Raw genomic sequence first — 17,632 nt, forward strand, 5'->3', positions numbered from 1 at the left:
TGTGTCTTTTGGTTGGAGCACTTAATCCATTCAGGTTTAAGGTAATTATTGATATGTATGTTGTGGTATGTATGTTGTGTACCTATGACCATTTTCTTTGTGTGATATGTATGTTGTGTACCTATGTGTGATATGTATGTTGTGTACCTATGACCATTTTCTTTGTGTGATATGTATGTTGTGTACCTATGTGTGATATGTATGTTGTGTACCTATGACCATTTTCTTAATTGTTTTGGGTTTGTTTTTGTAGGTCCTTTTCTTCTTTTGTGTTTCCCACTTAGAGAAGTTCCTTTAGCATTTGTTGTAGATCTGGTTTGGTGGTGCTGAATTCTCTTACCTTTTGTTTGTCTGTAAAGCTTTTGATTTCTCCATCGAATCTGAATGAGATCCTTGCCAGGTAATCTTGGTTGTAGGTTCTTCCCTTTTATCACTTTAAGTATATCATGCCAGTCCCTTCTGGCTTCTAGAGTTTCTGCTGAGAAATCAGCTGTTAACCTTATGGGAGCTCCCTTGTATGCTATTTGTCATTTTTCCCTTGCTGCTTTCAATAATTTTTCTTTGTGTTTAATTTTTGCCAATTTGATTATTAAGTGTCTCAGCATGTTTCTCCTTTGGTTTATCCTGTATGGGACTCTCTGTGCTTCCTGGACTTGGGTGGCTATTTCCTTTCCCATGTTAGGGAAGTTTTCAATTATAATCTCTTCAAATATTTTCTCTGGTCCTTTCTCTCTCTCTTGTTCTACTGGAACCCCTGTAATGCGAATGTTGTTGCATTTAATGTTGTCCCAGAGGTCTCTTAGGCTGTCTTCATTTCTTTTCATTCTTTTTTCTTTATTCTCTTCCGCAGCAGTGAATTTCACCACTCTGTGTTCCAGGTCACTTATCCGTTCTTCTGCCTCAGTTATTCTGCTATTGATTCCTTCTAGTTTAGTTTTCATTTCAGTTGTTGTATTGTTCATCTCTGTTTGTTCTTTAATTCTTCTAGGTCTTTGTTAAACATTTCTTGTATCTTCTCCATCTTTGCCTCCATTGTTTTTCTGAGGTCCTGGATCATCTTCACTATCATTATTCTGAATTCTTTTTCTGGAAGGTTGCCTTTCTCCACTTCATTTAGTTTTTTTGAGGTTTCTTCTTGTTCCTTCATCTGGTACATAGCTCACTGCCTTTTCATCTTGTCTATTTTTCTATGAATGTGGTTTTTGTTCCACAGGCTGCAGGATTGTTGTTCTTGTTGCTTCTGCTGTCTGCCCTCTGGTGGATGAGGCTATCTAAGGGGCTTGTGTAATTTTCCTGATGGGAGGGACTGGTGGTGGGTAGAGCTGGCTGTTGCTCTGGTGGGCAGAGCACAGTAAAACTTTAATCCGCTGGTCTTCTGATGGGTGGAACTGGGTTCCCTCCCTCTTGGTTGTTTGGCCTGAGGCAACCCAACACAAGCCTACCTGGGCTCTTTGATTTCGCTAATGGCAGACTCTGGGAGGGCTCACACCAAGGAGTACTTCCCAGAGCTTCTATTGCCAGTGTCCTTGTCATCACAGTGAGGTACAGCCTCCCCCTGCCTCTGCAGGAGACCCTCCAACACTAGCCAGTAGGTCTAGTTCCATCTCCTATGGGGTCACTGCTCCTTCCCCTGTGTCCCAGTGTGCACACTACTTTGTGTGTGCCCTACAAGAGTGGAGTCTCTGTTTCCCCAAGTTCTGTTGAAGTTCTACAATCAGATCCCACTAACCTTCAATGTCTGATTCTCTAGGAATTCTTCCTCCCGTTGCCGGACCCCCCAGGTTCAGAAGCCTGACGTGGGGCTCAGAACCTTCACTTCAGTGGGTGGACTTCTGTGGTATAAGTGTTCTCCAGTTTGTAAGTCACCCACCCAGCAGTTCTGGGATTTGATTTTATTGTGATTGCATCCCTCCTACCATCTCATTGTGGCTTCTCCTTTGTCTTTGCATGTGGGGTATCTTTTTTGGTGAGTTCCAGTGTCTTCTTGTTGATGATTGTTCAGCAGTTAGTTGTGATTCTGGTGTTCTCAAAAGAGGTAGTGAGAGCATGTCCTTCTAGTCTGCCATCTTGAGCCAATCTCCTCAGTAGGAAAACTTTAAATGGTAGTTGATGAATTTCTCAAGGCTCAGTGTAGAATAGCTTGAGAGTTAAAAATCCAAGGGGGCCCTTAGCTTCCATACCCTCCTCCCTGCCCCATCACCACATTCTTGAATTTTACTTCCAGGAGCTCCACTGGGTTCTCATTGTAAAGATCAGAGAAAAATCCCCTCCTGCTTCTGGTATGGGGAAGGATAGAGGAACCATATTGGAATACACCCAGAGTTCTCTGGTCTTCCTAACAAGGCCTGCCCTCAAGGGAAACTATTTTGCCAAAGTCTAACAGACTGTTGTTTTCCCATAGCCTAACTGACACGGGAGAAGGGAAATATCCAACTCAGGCTCACTAACGGACTGAGATCTACTCAGGGGACTAGAAAACACTTTTTATCTCACATTCTACTACCACATTAATAGTGCTCCTGTATAATAACAGGGATTACAGATAAAAGAACTGCAAACCTCAGACCCTATGAAGGAATCTCTAGGAAAACCCAAAACAACAGAGGAGATAAAAAATGAGAGGAAGTTTCAGCCACTAACACCACAGCTATAGCAAACATTAAATACAGCCTAACTCCTAGCTAGATAAACATAAAACCTCACACACTAAGTGCCCATATGCCTCAGTTCCTTTTACCTGATGCATCATATGTTACTTTCAACAAAATGCTATAAAGCATGCTAAAAGGCAAAAAAAAAAAAACCCACAGTATGAAGAGACAAAAAGCAAGCATCAGAATCAGACTCAGATATGGCAGAGATTTTGGAATTATCAGACCAGCAATTTATAATAACTATGATTAATATGCTAACAGATCTAATAAAAAAAGTGTACAATATGTAAGAACGTCTGAATAATGTAAGCAGAGAGATGGACATTCAAACAGAGAATCAAAAGGAAATGCTAGTAATTGAAAACACTGAAATAGAAATGAAGAATGCCTTGGATGGGTTCATCAATAGACTAGATACAGCTGTGGGAAGAATCAGTGAGCTTGAAAAGAGGTCAGTAGAAAATTCCAAAACTGAAATGCAAAGAGGAAAAAAGCAATGAAAGAGACAGAATAGAATATCCAAGAACTATGGGACAATTACAAAAGGTACAAGATATATGTAATAGAAATAGCGGAAGAAAAAAAAGAAAGGAACAGAGGAAATATTTGAAGTAATAATGACAGAGTTTTTCAAAATTAATGACAGACATGAAACTACTGATCCAGTAATCTCAGAGATCACAAGCAGGACATATACAAAAAAATCTACACCTAGACATATAGTATTTGAATTGTGGAAAATCAAAGATGAAGAGAAAATCTTGAAAGAAGCCGGGGGACAAGAAAAGAATTGCATTTGCCTTCTCTTCAGAAACCATGCAAGCAAGAAGAAAGTGAAGTATTTGAAGGGTTGAAAGAAAAAACCCCACTAACCTATAATTTTTTATCTGGTGAAATTATCCTTCAAAAGTTAAGGAGAAATAAAGATGTCCTAAGGCAAACAACAGACCTTCTTTGAAAGAAATTTTAAAAGAAGTTCTTCAGAGAGAAGGAAAATGGTATGTCAGAAACTCAGATCTACACAAAGAAGAAAAGACCATTAGAGAAGGAATAAATGAAGGTAAAATAATAACTTTTATTTTTCTTATTCTTTATTGACCTAGGAGAAAACAGTTTGCTCAAAATAATGACAGCAATAATGCATTCAGTGATTACAGCTTATGGATAAGTGAATTCATTGACAGCAATATGATAAGCGACAGGAGGGAGAAATTGGAAAATTCTGTTAAAAGGTACTTGCATTACCCATGAAGCAGCAGAGTATTATTTGAAAGTGGATTTTTATTAGCTGTAAATGTATATTGCAAACTCTAGGGGCAACCAACAAGAAAATTTTAAGAAGAAGTATAATTGATATGCTGAGAGAAAATGGAATCACATAAAATGATCAGTTAAAATCAAAAGAAGGCAGAAAAGGAATGCAATCAAAAAAAAAAAAAAAAACAAAGGCAATGAATGGAAAAGAGATTCAAACTTCTTGGCCAATATGGGGTATAGAGGAGTATGGGAGCAGAGGCAACTACAGGGTTCCAATGCTTTAAAAAAAAGTGTCCAAAAAACCACTGCTTTAGAAGAAAAATGATCTTTGAAGTGTGCCTCCTGATACTTCCCCTCTTTACAATGTCTAACTCTTTAGAGAATTAGGAATGGTAGTTCCTATTTTGAATATACTTTCTGGGATCATAATAAGGTGAAAGTCTAAGGCTTCCAACCTGCTAAGCCAGGTCACAGTCCTTGGAGCTTCTGAGTCCTGAGGCCAACAGATGGTGAAGGTTCATCCTCCCAGATCATTTACTTCAGATTCTCCTTTCCCTCCAGGAAAGAGGATAGGAGGATGTATGTCTGGGTTCTCTCTGCTATAAGTGTAACTCCAGTTAATAAGAGGACTTTTGCCTTTTAAAGGTCTTCTCTTGCTACCCTAACAGTTTATCTCAAAGAGTGGCTCTGTGGAATGCCCATATCACACACACAACTAGGATGTCCATTAAAGAGGGAGATTCCTGGGTTCTGCTCAAGAACTACTGAATCAGACTCTCAGAGAGTGAGCCCAGGAATCGGCATTGCTAGCAAATGTTACAGTGAGTCTTATGCACACTAAAGTCTGGTTCTCACTGCTTTAATACACGGTTTCTTTAGAGTCGGATAGGGATAGGGATAAGGTAGGGAAGGCTTTTCCCTCTATGTTTTGGGTCAATTTATTGCTAGGAATGTTAGTCCCCTAAGCACTTGCTGAATATACCTGCTAACCAAATACAGCTAACCCTTGAACAACACAGAGGGTAGGGGTACTGAACCCTTCACAAAGTTGAAAATCTGTGTATAACTTATAGTAAGCCCCTGTATCCACGGTTCCTCTGTATGCGCAGTTCTGCATCTGTGGATTCAACCAACCACAGATCTTGTAGTAATGTAATGTTTACTATTGAAAAATATCTGCATATAAGTGGACCTGTGCAGTTCAAACCTGTGTTGTGCAAGGGTCAACTGTATAGTGAGTGCTCAAGGAATATTTCTTGGAAGACTACTTGAGGAGCAAAACATAGTTCCTTAACGTGGGTGATAAGCAAAACATTTTGATTCTTCTAACCTAGATAGAAGTCATTTTATCCTAAATAAGTTAAAAAAATTTTATAGTCTTGTATGTCGTGTGTACAGAAGAGACGTCGTTTTCAAACTGTGAAAGTAAAACAAGCTAAACTTTATTTAGATGATAGGCTTGCTCTAAAGCAGACCGTCAAAAACTCACTTGAGCTTCCATGTTAGTTAAATTTGGTTTAAAGAATTCCTGCAAAAGAAGAAGAAGAAGAAATGATTGAAACATAAGCTGCTAGAGAAAATTTAAATCCCAACCAACAAAAACAGAAACATACACAGAGTTGTAAGAAGGATCAAAAAAGTTAACAAATGTGTCAGCACACCCTAAATGTTGGAGGGACTGTGAGGTTGGTCTATGGGGTGGGGGAACTGACAGAGGGCACAGTGAGTAGGATAAATCAGAAGAGAAAAAAGATGAGCAGGCTAAGAGCATAAAGGCCTGCTCATCAAACCCTCCCAAGAACCAGAAAATTAAGGATTTTCAGAAACAAAAATCTAAGCTACAAGATGGAAGATAAGAGAAAGGGGGCTTTTACAGGGTTCTTTAAGTATTAGGTCAATGGGTTACACATACATTACATTATACTAGTATACTACTCTGTAAGGGCATTGTTAAATTCTAACGCTAGTATCAAAACTGTATAATCACATCAGTATCTGTATGAGAGAAGGACCCCAGTTTGATTTTCAGTTCTTTCTTATATTCCCATCTTGGGAAAGTGGAACTTAGAAAAATTCAGCTTGGGAAACCTTGGGAAACTAAGCCCACTCTTCCATAAATGTTCTTTGTGGAAGAGAAGACTAGATAAGGAGCAGATAGAAGCAATCAATTATCATTCCCCAGGGGCCTTTCTATTCAGGAGACTGTGCCATTCAGAAGGGAGGCAAGGTGCTCCTAGCCATCAGTTTGTTACTGGAGAGTGTAAGTGTATGTGTGTGTGTGTGTGTGTGTGTGCACTGTGCAGGTGTGCACGTGCATTAGTGTGTGAGTCAGAGAGACATGGATGGGACTGATCAATTCAGTCTATGACTTATCTTGTACCTATCAGCAGCAGTGTATACACTTCCATGAGTGCTGTCACTCTGGAAATAGGATGTAGTGTTGGGTGTATGTCATAGTCTTTCCTCATCAGCAGAGGAGAAAAAAACAGAGACAGACGGAACACACACACTCTGAAATTCTCCTAACTTGGGAGTCAGAGCAGTTGGGAAGGAATCAGTCCTCATCCCTTCCTACCCTCTTCAGATGGCCAAGTGACAGGTAGAGTTCTAACAATAAGGAAGAAAGAACTGAAGATAGACTATCACATGAAACTCACTCTGAATGTTGTGGGAAGATATGGTCTTTTTCAAAGACAGCGGAAGCAGTAGACTTGAAATTTGTAAAAGATGGTGTGGCTGCACAAAAATAAGAGAAATAAGGGAAACAGTGAAGTAATAATTAACAAAGTCCCCTAATATTAATCTGTAATAGAAGATAACAAAGCAACCCTGTAAGCAAAGAGCAAAAATTACCTGCAAACAACTTTCTTTCTAGTTCTTCTTGAATTTTAAGAAGAATCCTTTCCTGTTCTAAGGCTTCTATGTACTTTGAGTAGAACCAGGTTGGCTAAGAAAACAATTTTCAAAATTAATTTTGGAAATATTTGCCCCAGTAAATAAACTGAAGGTAAGATAATATCAGCTCCCTCATTTAAACCATTTATGCTAGAAGAAAACATATAAAGAAATGTGCACATTTCAAAAATTTATATGAATTTTCATAAACAGAACTTACTGATTTAAACTTTTAACTGGGTACCAAAAATTATTACGGATCTACATTTATGTAGATATGTTTATGATGAAGTAAAGGGATTTTTCTATAGCCTTGACCTAAATTTTTAATAATTTAAATTTTGTTCTAGTTTTATTGAGATGTAATTGACATATAGCACTGTTTAAGTTAAAGGTGTACAATAATAATGATTTGACTTACACACATCATGAAATGATCACAAGAGGTTTGGAAAACACCTATCATCTCATATAAATATAATATTAAAGAAATAGAAAAAAGAATTTTTTCCTTATGATGAGAAGTCTTAGGATTTACTCTCTTAACAGTTTTCATTTGTAACATACAGCAGTGTTCACTATTTTTATCATGTTGTACATTACCTACTTAGTACTTACCTTATAACTGAAAACTTGTACTTTAGATTACATTCATCTAATTCACCCTCCCTCCACCCTCCACCTCTGGTAGCCACAAATCTGATCTCTTTTTCACCGAGTTTGTTTGTTTTGGAAGTATAATTGACCTACAACACCACGCTAGTTCCTGGTGCACAACACAGTGATTCCATATTTCTATATGTTAAAAATGATCACCATGATAAGTCTGGTTGTCATCTGTCACAATAAAGATATTACATAATTATTGACTATATTCCCACACTACACATTTCATACCTGTGACTCATTTATTTTGTAACTGAAAGTTCGTACCTCTCACTACCACTTACCTATTTCTCTCCTCCTACCAATACCCTCCCCTCTGGCACCTGTTTGTTCTCTGTATCTAAGACTGTTTCTGTTTGGTTCCGTTTGTTCATTTGTCTATCTCTGACTTATTTCACTTAGCGTAATACACCATAGGTCCATCATGTTATCACAAATGGCAGGATTTCATTCATTTTATGGCTGAGTAATATTCTGGTGTGTGTGTGTGTGTGTGTACCACTTCTTCTTTATCCATTCATATATTGATTGGCACTTAGGTTGCTTCCATATCTTGGCTACTGTAAATAATCTTGCAATGAACATAGGGGTGAATGTATCTTTTAGAACCGGTGTTTTTGTTTTCTTCACAAATACTCAGTAGTGGAACTGCTGGATTCTATGGTAGTTCTAGTTTTATGTTTTTGAGGACTCTCCGTACTGTTTTTCAGAGTGGTTACACCAATTTACATTCTCACCAACAGTGTACAAGTGTTACATTTTCTGCACATCCTTGAAAAACTTATTTGTTGTTTCTTGTTTTGTTTTTTAATTTACTTATTTTTTAACATCTTTCTTGGAGTACAATTGCTTTACAATGGTGTTAGTTTCTGCTGTATAACAAAGTGAATCAGCTAAATGTATACATATATCCCCATATCTCCTCCCACTTGCGTCTCCCTCCAACCCTCCCTATACCACCCCTCTAGGAGGACACAAAGTACCTAGCTGATATCCCTGTGCTATGCAGCTGCTTCCCACTAGCTAACTGTTTTACAATTGGTAATGTATATATGTCCATGCCACTCTCTCACTTCGTCCCAGATTACCCTTCCCCTTCCTCATGTCCTCAAGTCCATTATCTATTTCTGCGTCTTTATTCCTGTCCTGACCCTATGTTCTTCAGAACCATTTGTTTTCTTTTCCCTTTTTTTTAAAGAATCCATATATATGTGTTAACATATGGTATTTGTATTTATCTGACTTACTTCCGTCTGTATGACACTCTCTCGGTCCATCCAACTCACTGCAAATAACGCAATTTCAGTTCTTTTTATGGCTGAGTAATATTCCATTGTATATATGTGACACATCTTCTTTATCCATTCATGTGTTGATGGACACTTAGGTTGCTTACATGTCCTGGCTACTGTAAATAGTCCTGCAATGAACATTGTGCTACATGACTCTTTTTGACTTATGGTTTTCTCAGGGTATATGCCCAGTAGTGGGATTGCTGGGTCGTATGGTAGTTCTTTTTTAGTTTTTTAAGGAACCTCGATAATGTTCTCCATAGTGGCTGTATCAATTTACATTCCCAACAACAGTGCAAGAGGGTTCCCTTTTCTCCACACCCTCTCCAGCATTTATGTTTGTAGATTTCATGATGATGGCCATTCTGCCTGATGTGAGGTGATATCTCATTGTAGTTCTGATTTGCATTTCTCTAATGGTTAGAGATGTTGAGCATCCTGTCATGTGTATCTTGGCAATCTGTATATCTTCTATGGAGAAATGTCGATTTAGGTCTTCTGCCCATTTTTGGATTGGGTTGTTTGTTTCTTTGATATTGAGCTGCATGAGCTGCTTGTATATTTTGGAGATTAATCCTTTGTCAGTGGCTTGGTTTGCAAATGTTTTCTCCCATTCTGAGGGTTGTCTTTTCGTCTTGTATATAGTTTCCTTTGCTCTGCAAAGCTTTTAAGTTTCATAGGTTCCATTTGTTTATTTTTGTTTTTATTTCCATTTCTCTAAGAGGTGGGTCAAAAAGGATCTTGCTGTGATTTATGTCATAGAGTGTTCTGCCTATGTTTTCCTCTAAGAGTTTTATAGTGTCTGGCCTTACATTTAGGTCTTCAATCCATTTTGTGCATTTCTGTGTATGGTGTTAGGGAGTGTTCTAGTTTCATTCTTTTACATGTAGCTGTCCAGTTTTCCCAGCACCACTTATTGAAGAGGCTGTCTTTTCTCAAATGTATATTCTTGCCCCGTTTATCAAAGACAAGGTGACCATATGTGTGTGAGTTTATCTCTGGGCTTTCTATCCTTTTCCATCAATCTATATTTCTGTTTTTGTGCCAGTACCATACTGTCTTGATTACTGTAGCTTTAGAGTATACTCTGAAGTCAGGGAGCCTGGCTCCTCCAGCTCCATTTTTCTTTCTCAAGATTGTTTTGGCTATTCGGGGACTTTTGTATTTCCATACAAATTGTGAAATTTTTTGTCCCAGTTTTTTGAAAAATGCCATTGGTGGTTTGATAAGGATTGCATTGAATCTGTAGATTGTTTGGGTAGTATAGTCATTTTCACAATGTTGATTCTTCCAATCCAAGAACATGGTATATCTCTCCATCTGTTTCTATCATCTTTCATTTCTTTCAACAGTGTCTTATAGTTTTCTGCATACAGGTCTTTGTTTCCTTAGGTAGGTTTATTCCTAGGTATTTTATTCTTTTTGTTGCAATGGTAAATGGGAGTGTTTTCTTAATTTCTCTTTCAGGTTTTTCATCATTAGTGTATAGGAATGCAAGAGATTTCTGTGCATTAATTTTGTATCCTGCTACTTTACCAAATTCATTGATTAGCTCTAGTAGTTTTCTGGTGGCGTCTTTAGGATTCTCTATGTACAGCACCATGTCATCTGCAAACAGTGTCAGTTTTACTTCTTCTTTTCCAATTTGGATTCCTTTTATTTCTTTTTCTTCTCTGATATCTGTGGCTAAGACTTCCAAAACTATGTTGAATAATAGTGGTGAGAGTGGGCAACCTTGTCTTGTTCCTGACCTTAGTGGAAATAGTTTCAATTTTTCACCATTGAGAACGATGCTGGCTCTTGGTTTGTCATATATGGCCTTTATTACGTTGAGGTACGTTCCCTCTATGCCTACTTTCTGGATGGTGTTTTATCATAAATCGATGTTGAATTTTGTCAAAAGCTTTTTCTGCATCTATTGAGATGATCATATGGTTTTCATCCTTCAGTTTGGTAATATGGTGTATCACATTGATTGATTTGCGTATATTGATGAATCCTTGCACTTCTGGGATAAACCCTGCTTGATCATGGTTTATGATCCCTTTAATGTGCTGTTGGATTCTCTTTGCTAGTATTTTGTTGAGGATTTTTGCATCTATTTTCATCAGTGATATTGGCCTGTAGTTTTTTTTGTGACATCTTTGTCTGGTTTTGGTATCAGGGTGATGGTGGCCTAATAGAATGCGTTTCAGAGTGTTCCTCCCTCTGTTATATTTTGGAAGAGTTTGAGAAGGATAGGTGTTAGCTCTTCTCTAAATGTGAGATAGAATTCGCCTGTGAAGCAATCTGGTCCTGGGTTTTTGTTTGTTGGAAGATTTTGAATCACAGTTTCAATTTCAGTGCTTGTGTTTGGTCTGTTTATATTTTCTATTTCATCCTGTTTCAGTCTCAGAAGGTTGTGCTTTTCTAAGAATTTGTACATTTCTTCCATGTTGTCCATTTTATTGGCATAGAGTTGCTTGTAGTAATCTCTCATGATCCTTTGCATTCTGCTATCCATTGCTCTACAGAAGAAGTGATATCTTTCCTGCTTACCTGTTGGCCGTATGCTTGCTGGCCTAAACCTGGGTCACTGATTAAAGCAGCTGTTTTGATAGCAGATCCTGAAGTACTTGGATATTGTTTGATTCCATCCTGTAATTATATTAAATTAAATTATTCCAAAAAATGGGTAACACTATATTAACATAAACTTACAGTTCAGAAGTCATAACATCTTATGAAAAAATATTTTTTGGTAAGCACCACACCACAAGGTTTCATCAAGTCAATGTCATGAATATGACATATTCTACTGTTATGATCTTTAATTTCTTTCATACTAATATAAAAATATTAAAAAATAAATGAGAGAAATTATAAAGTAGAATGTAATAATCACCTCCAAATTCTAGCTTCCAAGAAAAACCACTACATTTTCATGAACATCCATCCAAACTTCTCACTAGACAAATGCTTAGATATAATCTATAACTTGAATATTGATATTTTATTAGCTAAATTTCATATAAATGGAATCACAGTATACAAACTTTTAAAATCTGCTTTTTCATGAAAAATATCATGAAAACATTTCTCTGTGAATAAATAAAGAACAGGAATATAAGGGCAGGGTCTTTGTATCATTCACCAAGTATGCCTACTGCAGAACACAGAGTATATACTTAAATATTTGTTGGATGATGGAATGCATAAATTACATCATCATTTTCACTGGATGAATGGTCTTTTTAAAAAAAATTATTTAATTTTATTTTTGGCTGTGTTGGGTCTTCATTGCTGCACACGGGCTTTCTCTAGTTGCAGCGAGCGGGGGTTACTCTTCCTTGCTGTGTGCGGGCTTCCCATTGCGGTGGCTTCTCTTGTTGTGGAACACGGGCTCTAGGCATGTGAGCTTCAGTAGTTGTGGCACGTGGGCTCAGTAGTTGTGGCTCTTGCGCTCTAGAGTGCAGGCTCAGTACTTGTGGCACATGGGCTTAGTTGCTCCGTGGCATGTGGGATCTTCCTGGACCAGGGCTTGAACCCGTGTTCCCTGCATTCGCAGGCAGATTCTTAAGCACTGTGCCATCATAGAAGACCTGAATGGTCTCATACACTCAAATATTTGTTGGATGATTAAAGAATAAACTACATTATCAGTTAAACAGGTGAATAATATTCTAGTAAAGGAATGTACCATAGATGATTTAACCAATACCTGCTATTAGAAATTTAAGTCATTAAAAATTTTTACTATTATAAACAATGCTGTATACAAACATCTTTCTGCACTTTAAAATTCTCTCCTTTAGAATAAATGTCTAGAAGTCTATCTGCCGGATTAAAAAGAATGAACATTTTAAACAATAAAAGTTGTCAAATTGCCCTTCAGAAACAAAGCACCATTTTACACTTTCTCCAATAATGCATGAATTTGCAGGCCTCTTCCTCATACCCTCAACCAACACTGGATATTTTCTTCTTTGCCAGTCTACATGTCTTTGGTTACTACTGAGGTTGAACACCTTTTAATGCCTTTTTTTTTTTCTTTTTCCGTTACGCGGGCCTCTCACTGTTGTGGCCTCTCCCGTTGCGGAGCACAGGCTCCGGACGCGCAGGCTCAGTGGCCATGGCTCACGGGCCTAGCCACTCCGCGGCATGTGGGATCTTCCCGGACCGGGGCACGAACCCGTGTCCCCTGCATCGGCAGGCAGACTCTCAACCACTGCGCCACCAGGGAAGCCCCCTTTTAATGCTTTTAATCATTTGTATTTCTTTTGAGAATTGCCTGTTGATGCCCTTTGCCCTATTTTTTTTTAAGAGTATTTATGATTTATTTTTATAACGTATCATACATTTTATGTTTTCCCAATTTGTCTTTTAACCTTGTTTTTTGCCATTTAAAATTTAAAAAATTTTACTGATCCTTTGTTAATGAATTTGCCACTGTTCATTTTAAGTATTTGATATTAAACTACATGAAAGTTTTCCATGAGATTGATTCTCCTGTCATAACTTTCTTCAGATTACCCAGTTTCATTTGATTCCTTTATAAGAATGAGAGATGAAGGATATAATTGATATTAGTATTTTTATTATAAAGAAGGCCAATTACTGCTACGATATTAAAAAGATAATAACTAACATTTACTTTATGACATGTATTACTCTTCACATACTATATTTAATTCTACCTTGTGATGTAATTTCTATTACTATTTTCATTTTCCTGAAAAAAAAAAGAGGTTTTTGGAAGTGAACTGGTTTCCCTGAGATATTAGAACTGATCGATGATAAGGCTAGGATTCAAAACCAGGCAGTCTGACTCTAGAAACTGCACTCCTAACCACTATACTATGTTATCTCAGATCAAATGATACCTTACAATTGTATAGTGGAATACCTTACATGTTCTTCTATTCATATCATTTCAATGAATCCCTCTCAAATCATATGAGATTAATATCATCACCATTAGGTGATAGATGAATTTGAGGTTAAGAGGGTTATGAGTCATGCCCATGGTTACCTAGGGAAATCCAATATTTTTCATAGTAAGTGATTTTTTTCAGAGGACACATTTTCACGTTACAAAAAAAATTATGAGTTTCCCATATTCACTTTTTCCAACATTTCCTCATATGTCTTTATTGACAATAAAATCCTGGAACAAATGTCGACTCTACTGGTCTTCCTTAGCTTACACTTTCTGTGTTAAAATAAATGCATGTGCAAAATTTGTAGTTACTAATAAGTGATGGCAATATGTTTATTGTGTAAAATAAGAATATTCAGAAGTAGAATTCCTATGTTTTCTTTAGGATTATTCACCCTACAAAACGAACGTCAACATTTGTACCTAACCCTATTAGCAGTTACCAGTTGACAGATATGGACAGATCAGAAGATCACTTAAGGACATTTGCATTTCCATAACTGAAGTATAATATGGACGATATAAAGATACATCTTGGATTTTCTGAAAAAGCAGCAATTTCAGATTTTCTCTACACTCATCACACTGTATATTTCAACTTTTGTTTCAGACAATATGTTTGTCATATATCTAAGCAAACTGAAAATACTTGGGATGACACTTAGAGAGCTGTGAAGTTCTTCCTAAGTGTTTAGGATACAGTAAGAGATCTTTATATCCTCCTTACTTCTATATCCTTTATTCAATAAGTATATATTTAGAACCATTTGTTAAAATCCTACTATTTAAGACTAACTCAAATTTACCTTTTCTTTGAGATCCTTTACCTTTCCCCCACAAATAATTCCTCATTTTCTGGGATTTCAGTTTTTGTTTATATTCTTTTCAGTTAAGTGTATGTGTGTATCTATCTATCCTTACACTATATATAAATTATATTCATATCCCTAGCATATGTAGTAGGGATCAATATGAATAGATGATCAATAAAACTCTATGTAGTAGATGATCAGTAAAAGTCTGGTGAAAGAAGCAGGAAAAGGATTAGGAGGGGAAGCTCTTTAGAGAGAATATTTAGGCCACATTAGTAGAAAATGCAGCAGACTCACGTGAGACTCATCTGATTGGTGAAGTTATTCATGTGCCACAGGTGGAATCAGAAAAGAGCTCCAAGCATACATGTTAGACAACATTCTAATTTTTTCTCCCTACATCAACCCTTCAAATATATTTCCTTCCTGAGCCTACCAACTTAGGATCACATTCAAGCAGCTCAGTCAGACATGGACTTGCCTCAGGGACTGGAGAAGGTAAATGAGAGGATTTTTATTCAGTGAACTCTGTTTTTTGTCAGATTACATAGATTGGGCCAGATGCATAGTTGGTTTGAGGGGGAAATCAGCTTTTGTATTATTTGATCTATCATTTATCACCTAAACCACTGGAAGGGAAATAACTGCAGAAATTGTTAAAATAAATAATCCAAAAATAATTATATTTAAGTTTAATAACATTTCATTTCCATACATGGGATATATATGTGTATATATTTGCTCCATGGTTAAAGAACTCAAAATACATCTACAAAAATATGTGAAGCCACACTGAAGAACTGATTCAGTAGAAGCAAGATTTTGCAGACACCTCTTCCTAGTTTCTCACTCTTATGTCTTCCCTGATTCTCATTCCCTGAGTGTACTGGAAATACCCTCAACCTCCGGATGATAGAATATATCAACCAAAGATAAGCTTCTGAAAATATGATAATTTTTTGTAGCACCATTCATATAAAAATGTTATATACTAAATACTTACAAAAACATTTATAACACTCACATAAGATATGAATAACAACAATACCACCAAAGCTTAAGAAATGCAATATCACCAGTATCTCTGCTCCCCTTTGTGTCACTCTCCAATCCCATCATCTATCTCCACCCAACCCATGAAGGTAACCGCTATACTGAATTTTTACGTTTATCATTCCTTTTTCTTATTTATAGTTTCCCACATTTGTACTGATTAGTTTTATATAAATTTTAACTTTATATAAGCAGAATTGACTGGTTCTATTCATTTGAAAATTTTCCACTCAACATTATGCTCCTGCTATACATCTATGTTTATTATTGTGGTTAGTTTATTTGTTTTCCATCACAGCACAGTATCCTACTACATGAATTTGCTTTTCCAGTCTCCTGTTAACAGACATTTGAATAGCTTCTGATTTTTTTGCTATAGAATGCCATGGGTGCTATAAACCATGTGCATGTCTCCTGATATCTGTGTCCATAAATTATTCAAGGAGATTTGATAAGTTGAAGGCTAAGTGCATCTTTTAATTTACTGGATAAAGTCAAATTGTTTTCTAAAGTGACTATCAATGTACAGTCCCATCCATAGTGTATAAGAGTTCTGATTGCTCCCTATTATTGGTGGTTGAGGAAAATATAAGACATTTCAAAATGAGCAGAAAATGGCAGGTGATATGCATATAAAACCATTACAAGAATAAAACAGAAAATGAGAACTCCAATATTTTAGCTGATGACACTACTGTCCAAGAAATCTAAGCATGAATCAGAGGAAAACTCTAACATAGGAGTCCAAAGTGGATAAAATATCCCTACACGAACATTTTCATATATGAAATACTCCAAATCATAAATGCAGAAACTCAGGAACACCAAATAGCCAAAGCAATCTTTTTTTTTTTACTTTATTTATTTTAAATATATTTATTCTTTTTGGCTGAGTTGGGTCTTTGTTGCTGCGCGCAGGCTTTCTCTAATTGCAGTGAGCGGTGGCTGCTCTTTGTTGCGGTGCATGGGTTTCTCATTGCAGTGGCTTCTCTTGTTCCGGAGCACAGGCTCTAGGAGTGTGGGCTTTCAGTAGTTGTGGCTCGCGGGCTTCAGTAGTTGTGGCTTGTGGGCTGTAGAGTGCAGGCTCAGTAGTTGTGGCACACAGGCTTAGCTGCTTCGCAGCATGTGGGATCTTCCCGGACCAGAGCTCAAACCCGTGTCCCCCGCATTGGCAGGCGGATTCTTAACCACTGCACTACCAGGGAGGTCCCCAAAACAATCTTGAGAAAGAAAAATGGAGCTGGAGGAGCCAGGCTCCCTGACTTCAGGCTATACTACAAAGCTACAGTAATCAAGACAGTATGGTACTGGCACAAAAACAGAAATACAGATCAATGGAACAGGATAGAAAGCCCAGAGATAAACCCACACACATATGGCCACCTTATCTTTGATAAACGAGGCAAGAATATACAATGGAGAAAAGACAGCCTCTTCAATAAGTGGTGCTGGGAAAACTGGACAGCTTAATGTAAAAGAATGAAATTAGAACACTCCCTAACACCATACACAAAAATAAACTGAAAATGGATTGAAGACCTAAATGTAAGGCCAGACACTATCAAACTCTTAGAGGAAAACATAGGCAGAACACTCTATGACATAAATCACAGCAAGATCCTTTTTGACCCACCTCTTAGAGAAATGGAAATAAAAACAAAAATAAACAAATGGGACCTAATGAAACTTCAAAGCTTTTGCACAGCAAAGGAAAGCATAAACAGGATGAAAAGACAACCCTCAGAATGGGAGAAAATATTTGCAAATGAAGCAACTGACAAAGGATTAATCTCCAAAATTTACAAGCAGCTTATGCAGCTCAATATCAAAAAAACCAAACAACCCAATCCAAAAATGGGCAAAAGACCTAAACAGACATTTCTCCAAAGAAGATATACAGATTGCCAACAAACACATGAAAGGATGTTCAATATCACTAATCATTAGAGAAATGCAAATCAAAACTACAATGAGGTATCACCTCACACCGGTCAGAATGGCCATCATCAAAAAATCTACAAACAATAAATGCTAGAGAGGGTGTGGAAAAAAGGGAACCCTCTTGCACTGTTGGTGGGAATGTAA

The 17,632-nt window shown here is 37.2% G+C and overlaps 1 protein-coding gene across 1 annotated transcript in view; it reads right to left on the reverse strand.

Annotated features, from left to right (window-relative positions):
- Positions 1-5,368: 5,368 nt before the first annotated feature.
- Positions 5,369-17,632, reverse strand: part of RGS22 (regulator of G protein signaling 22) — a 155,180-nt gene continuing 142,916 nt past the window's right edge. Inside the window, exons 23-26 of the mRNA XM_060035274.1 lie at positions 11,303-11,401; positions 6,765-6,858; positions 6,569-6,647; positions 5,369-5,439 (exon numbers count right to left, since the gene is read on the reverse strand). Coding sequence (XP_059891257.1) covers positions 5,418-5,439; positions 6,569-6,647; positions 6,765-6,858; positions 11,303-11,401 — 294 coding nt within the window. The 3' untranslated portion in view covers positions 5,369-5,417. The remainder of the gene's footprint in view (positions 5,440-6,568; positions 6,648-6,764; positions 6,859-11,302; positions 11,402-17,632) is intronic.

The sequence above is a fragment of the Delphinus delphis genome, chromosome 17 (assembly GCF_949987515.2).
Source record: "Delphinus delphis chromosome 17, mDelDel1.2, whole genome shotgun sequence".
Lineage (NCBI taxonomy): Eukaryota > Metazoa > Chordata > Mammalia > Artiodactyla > Delphinidae > Delphinus > Delphinus delphis.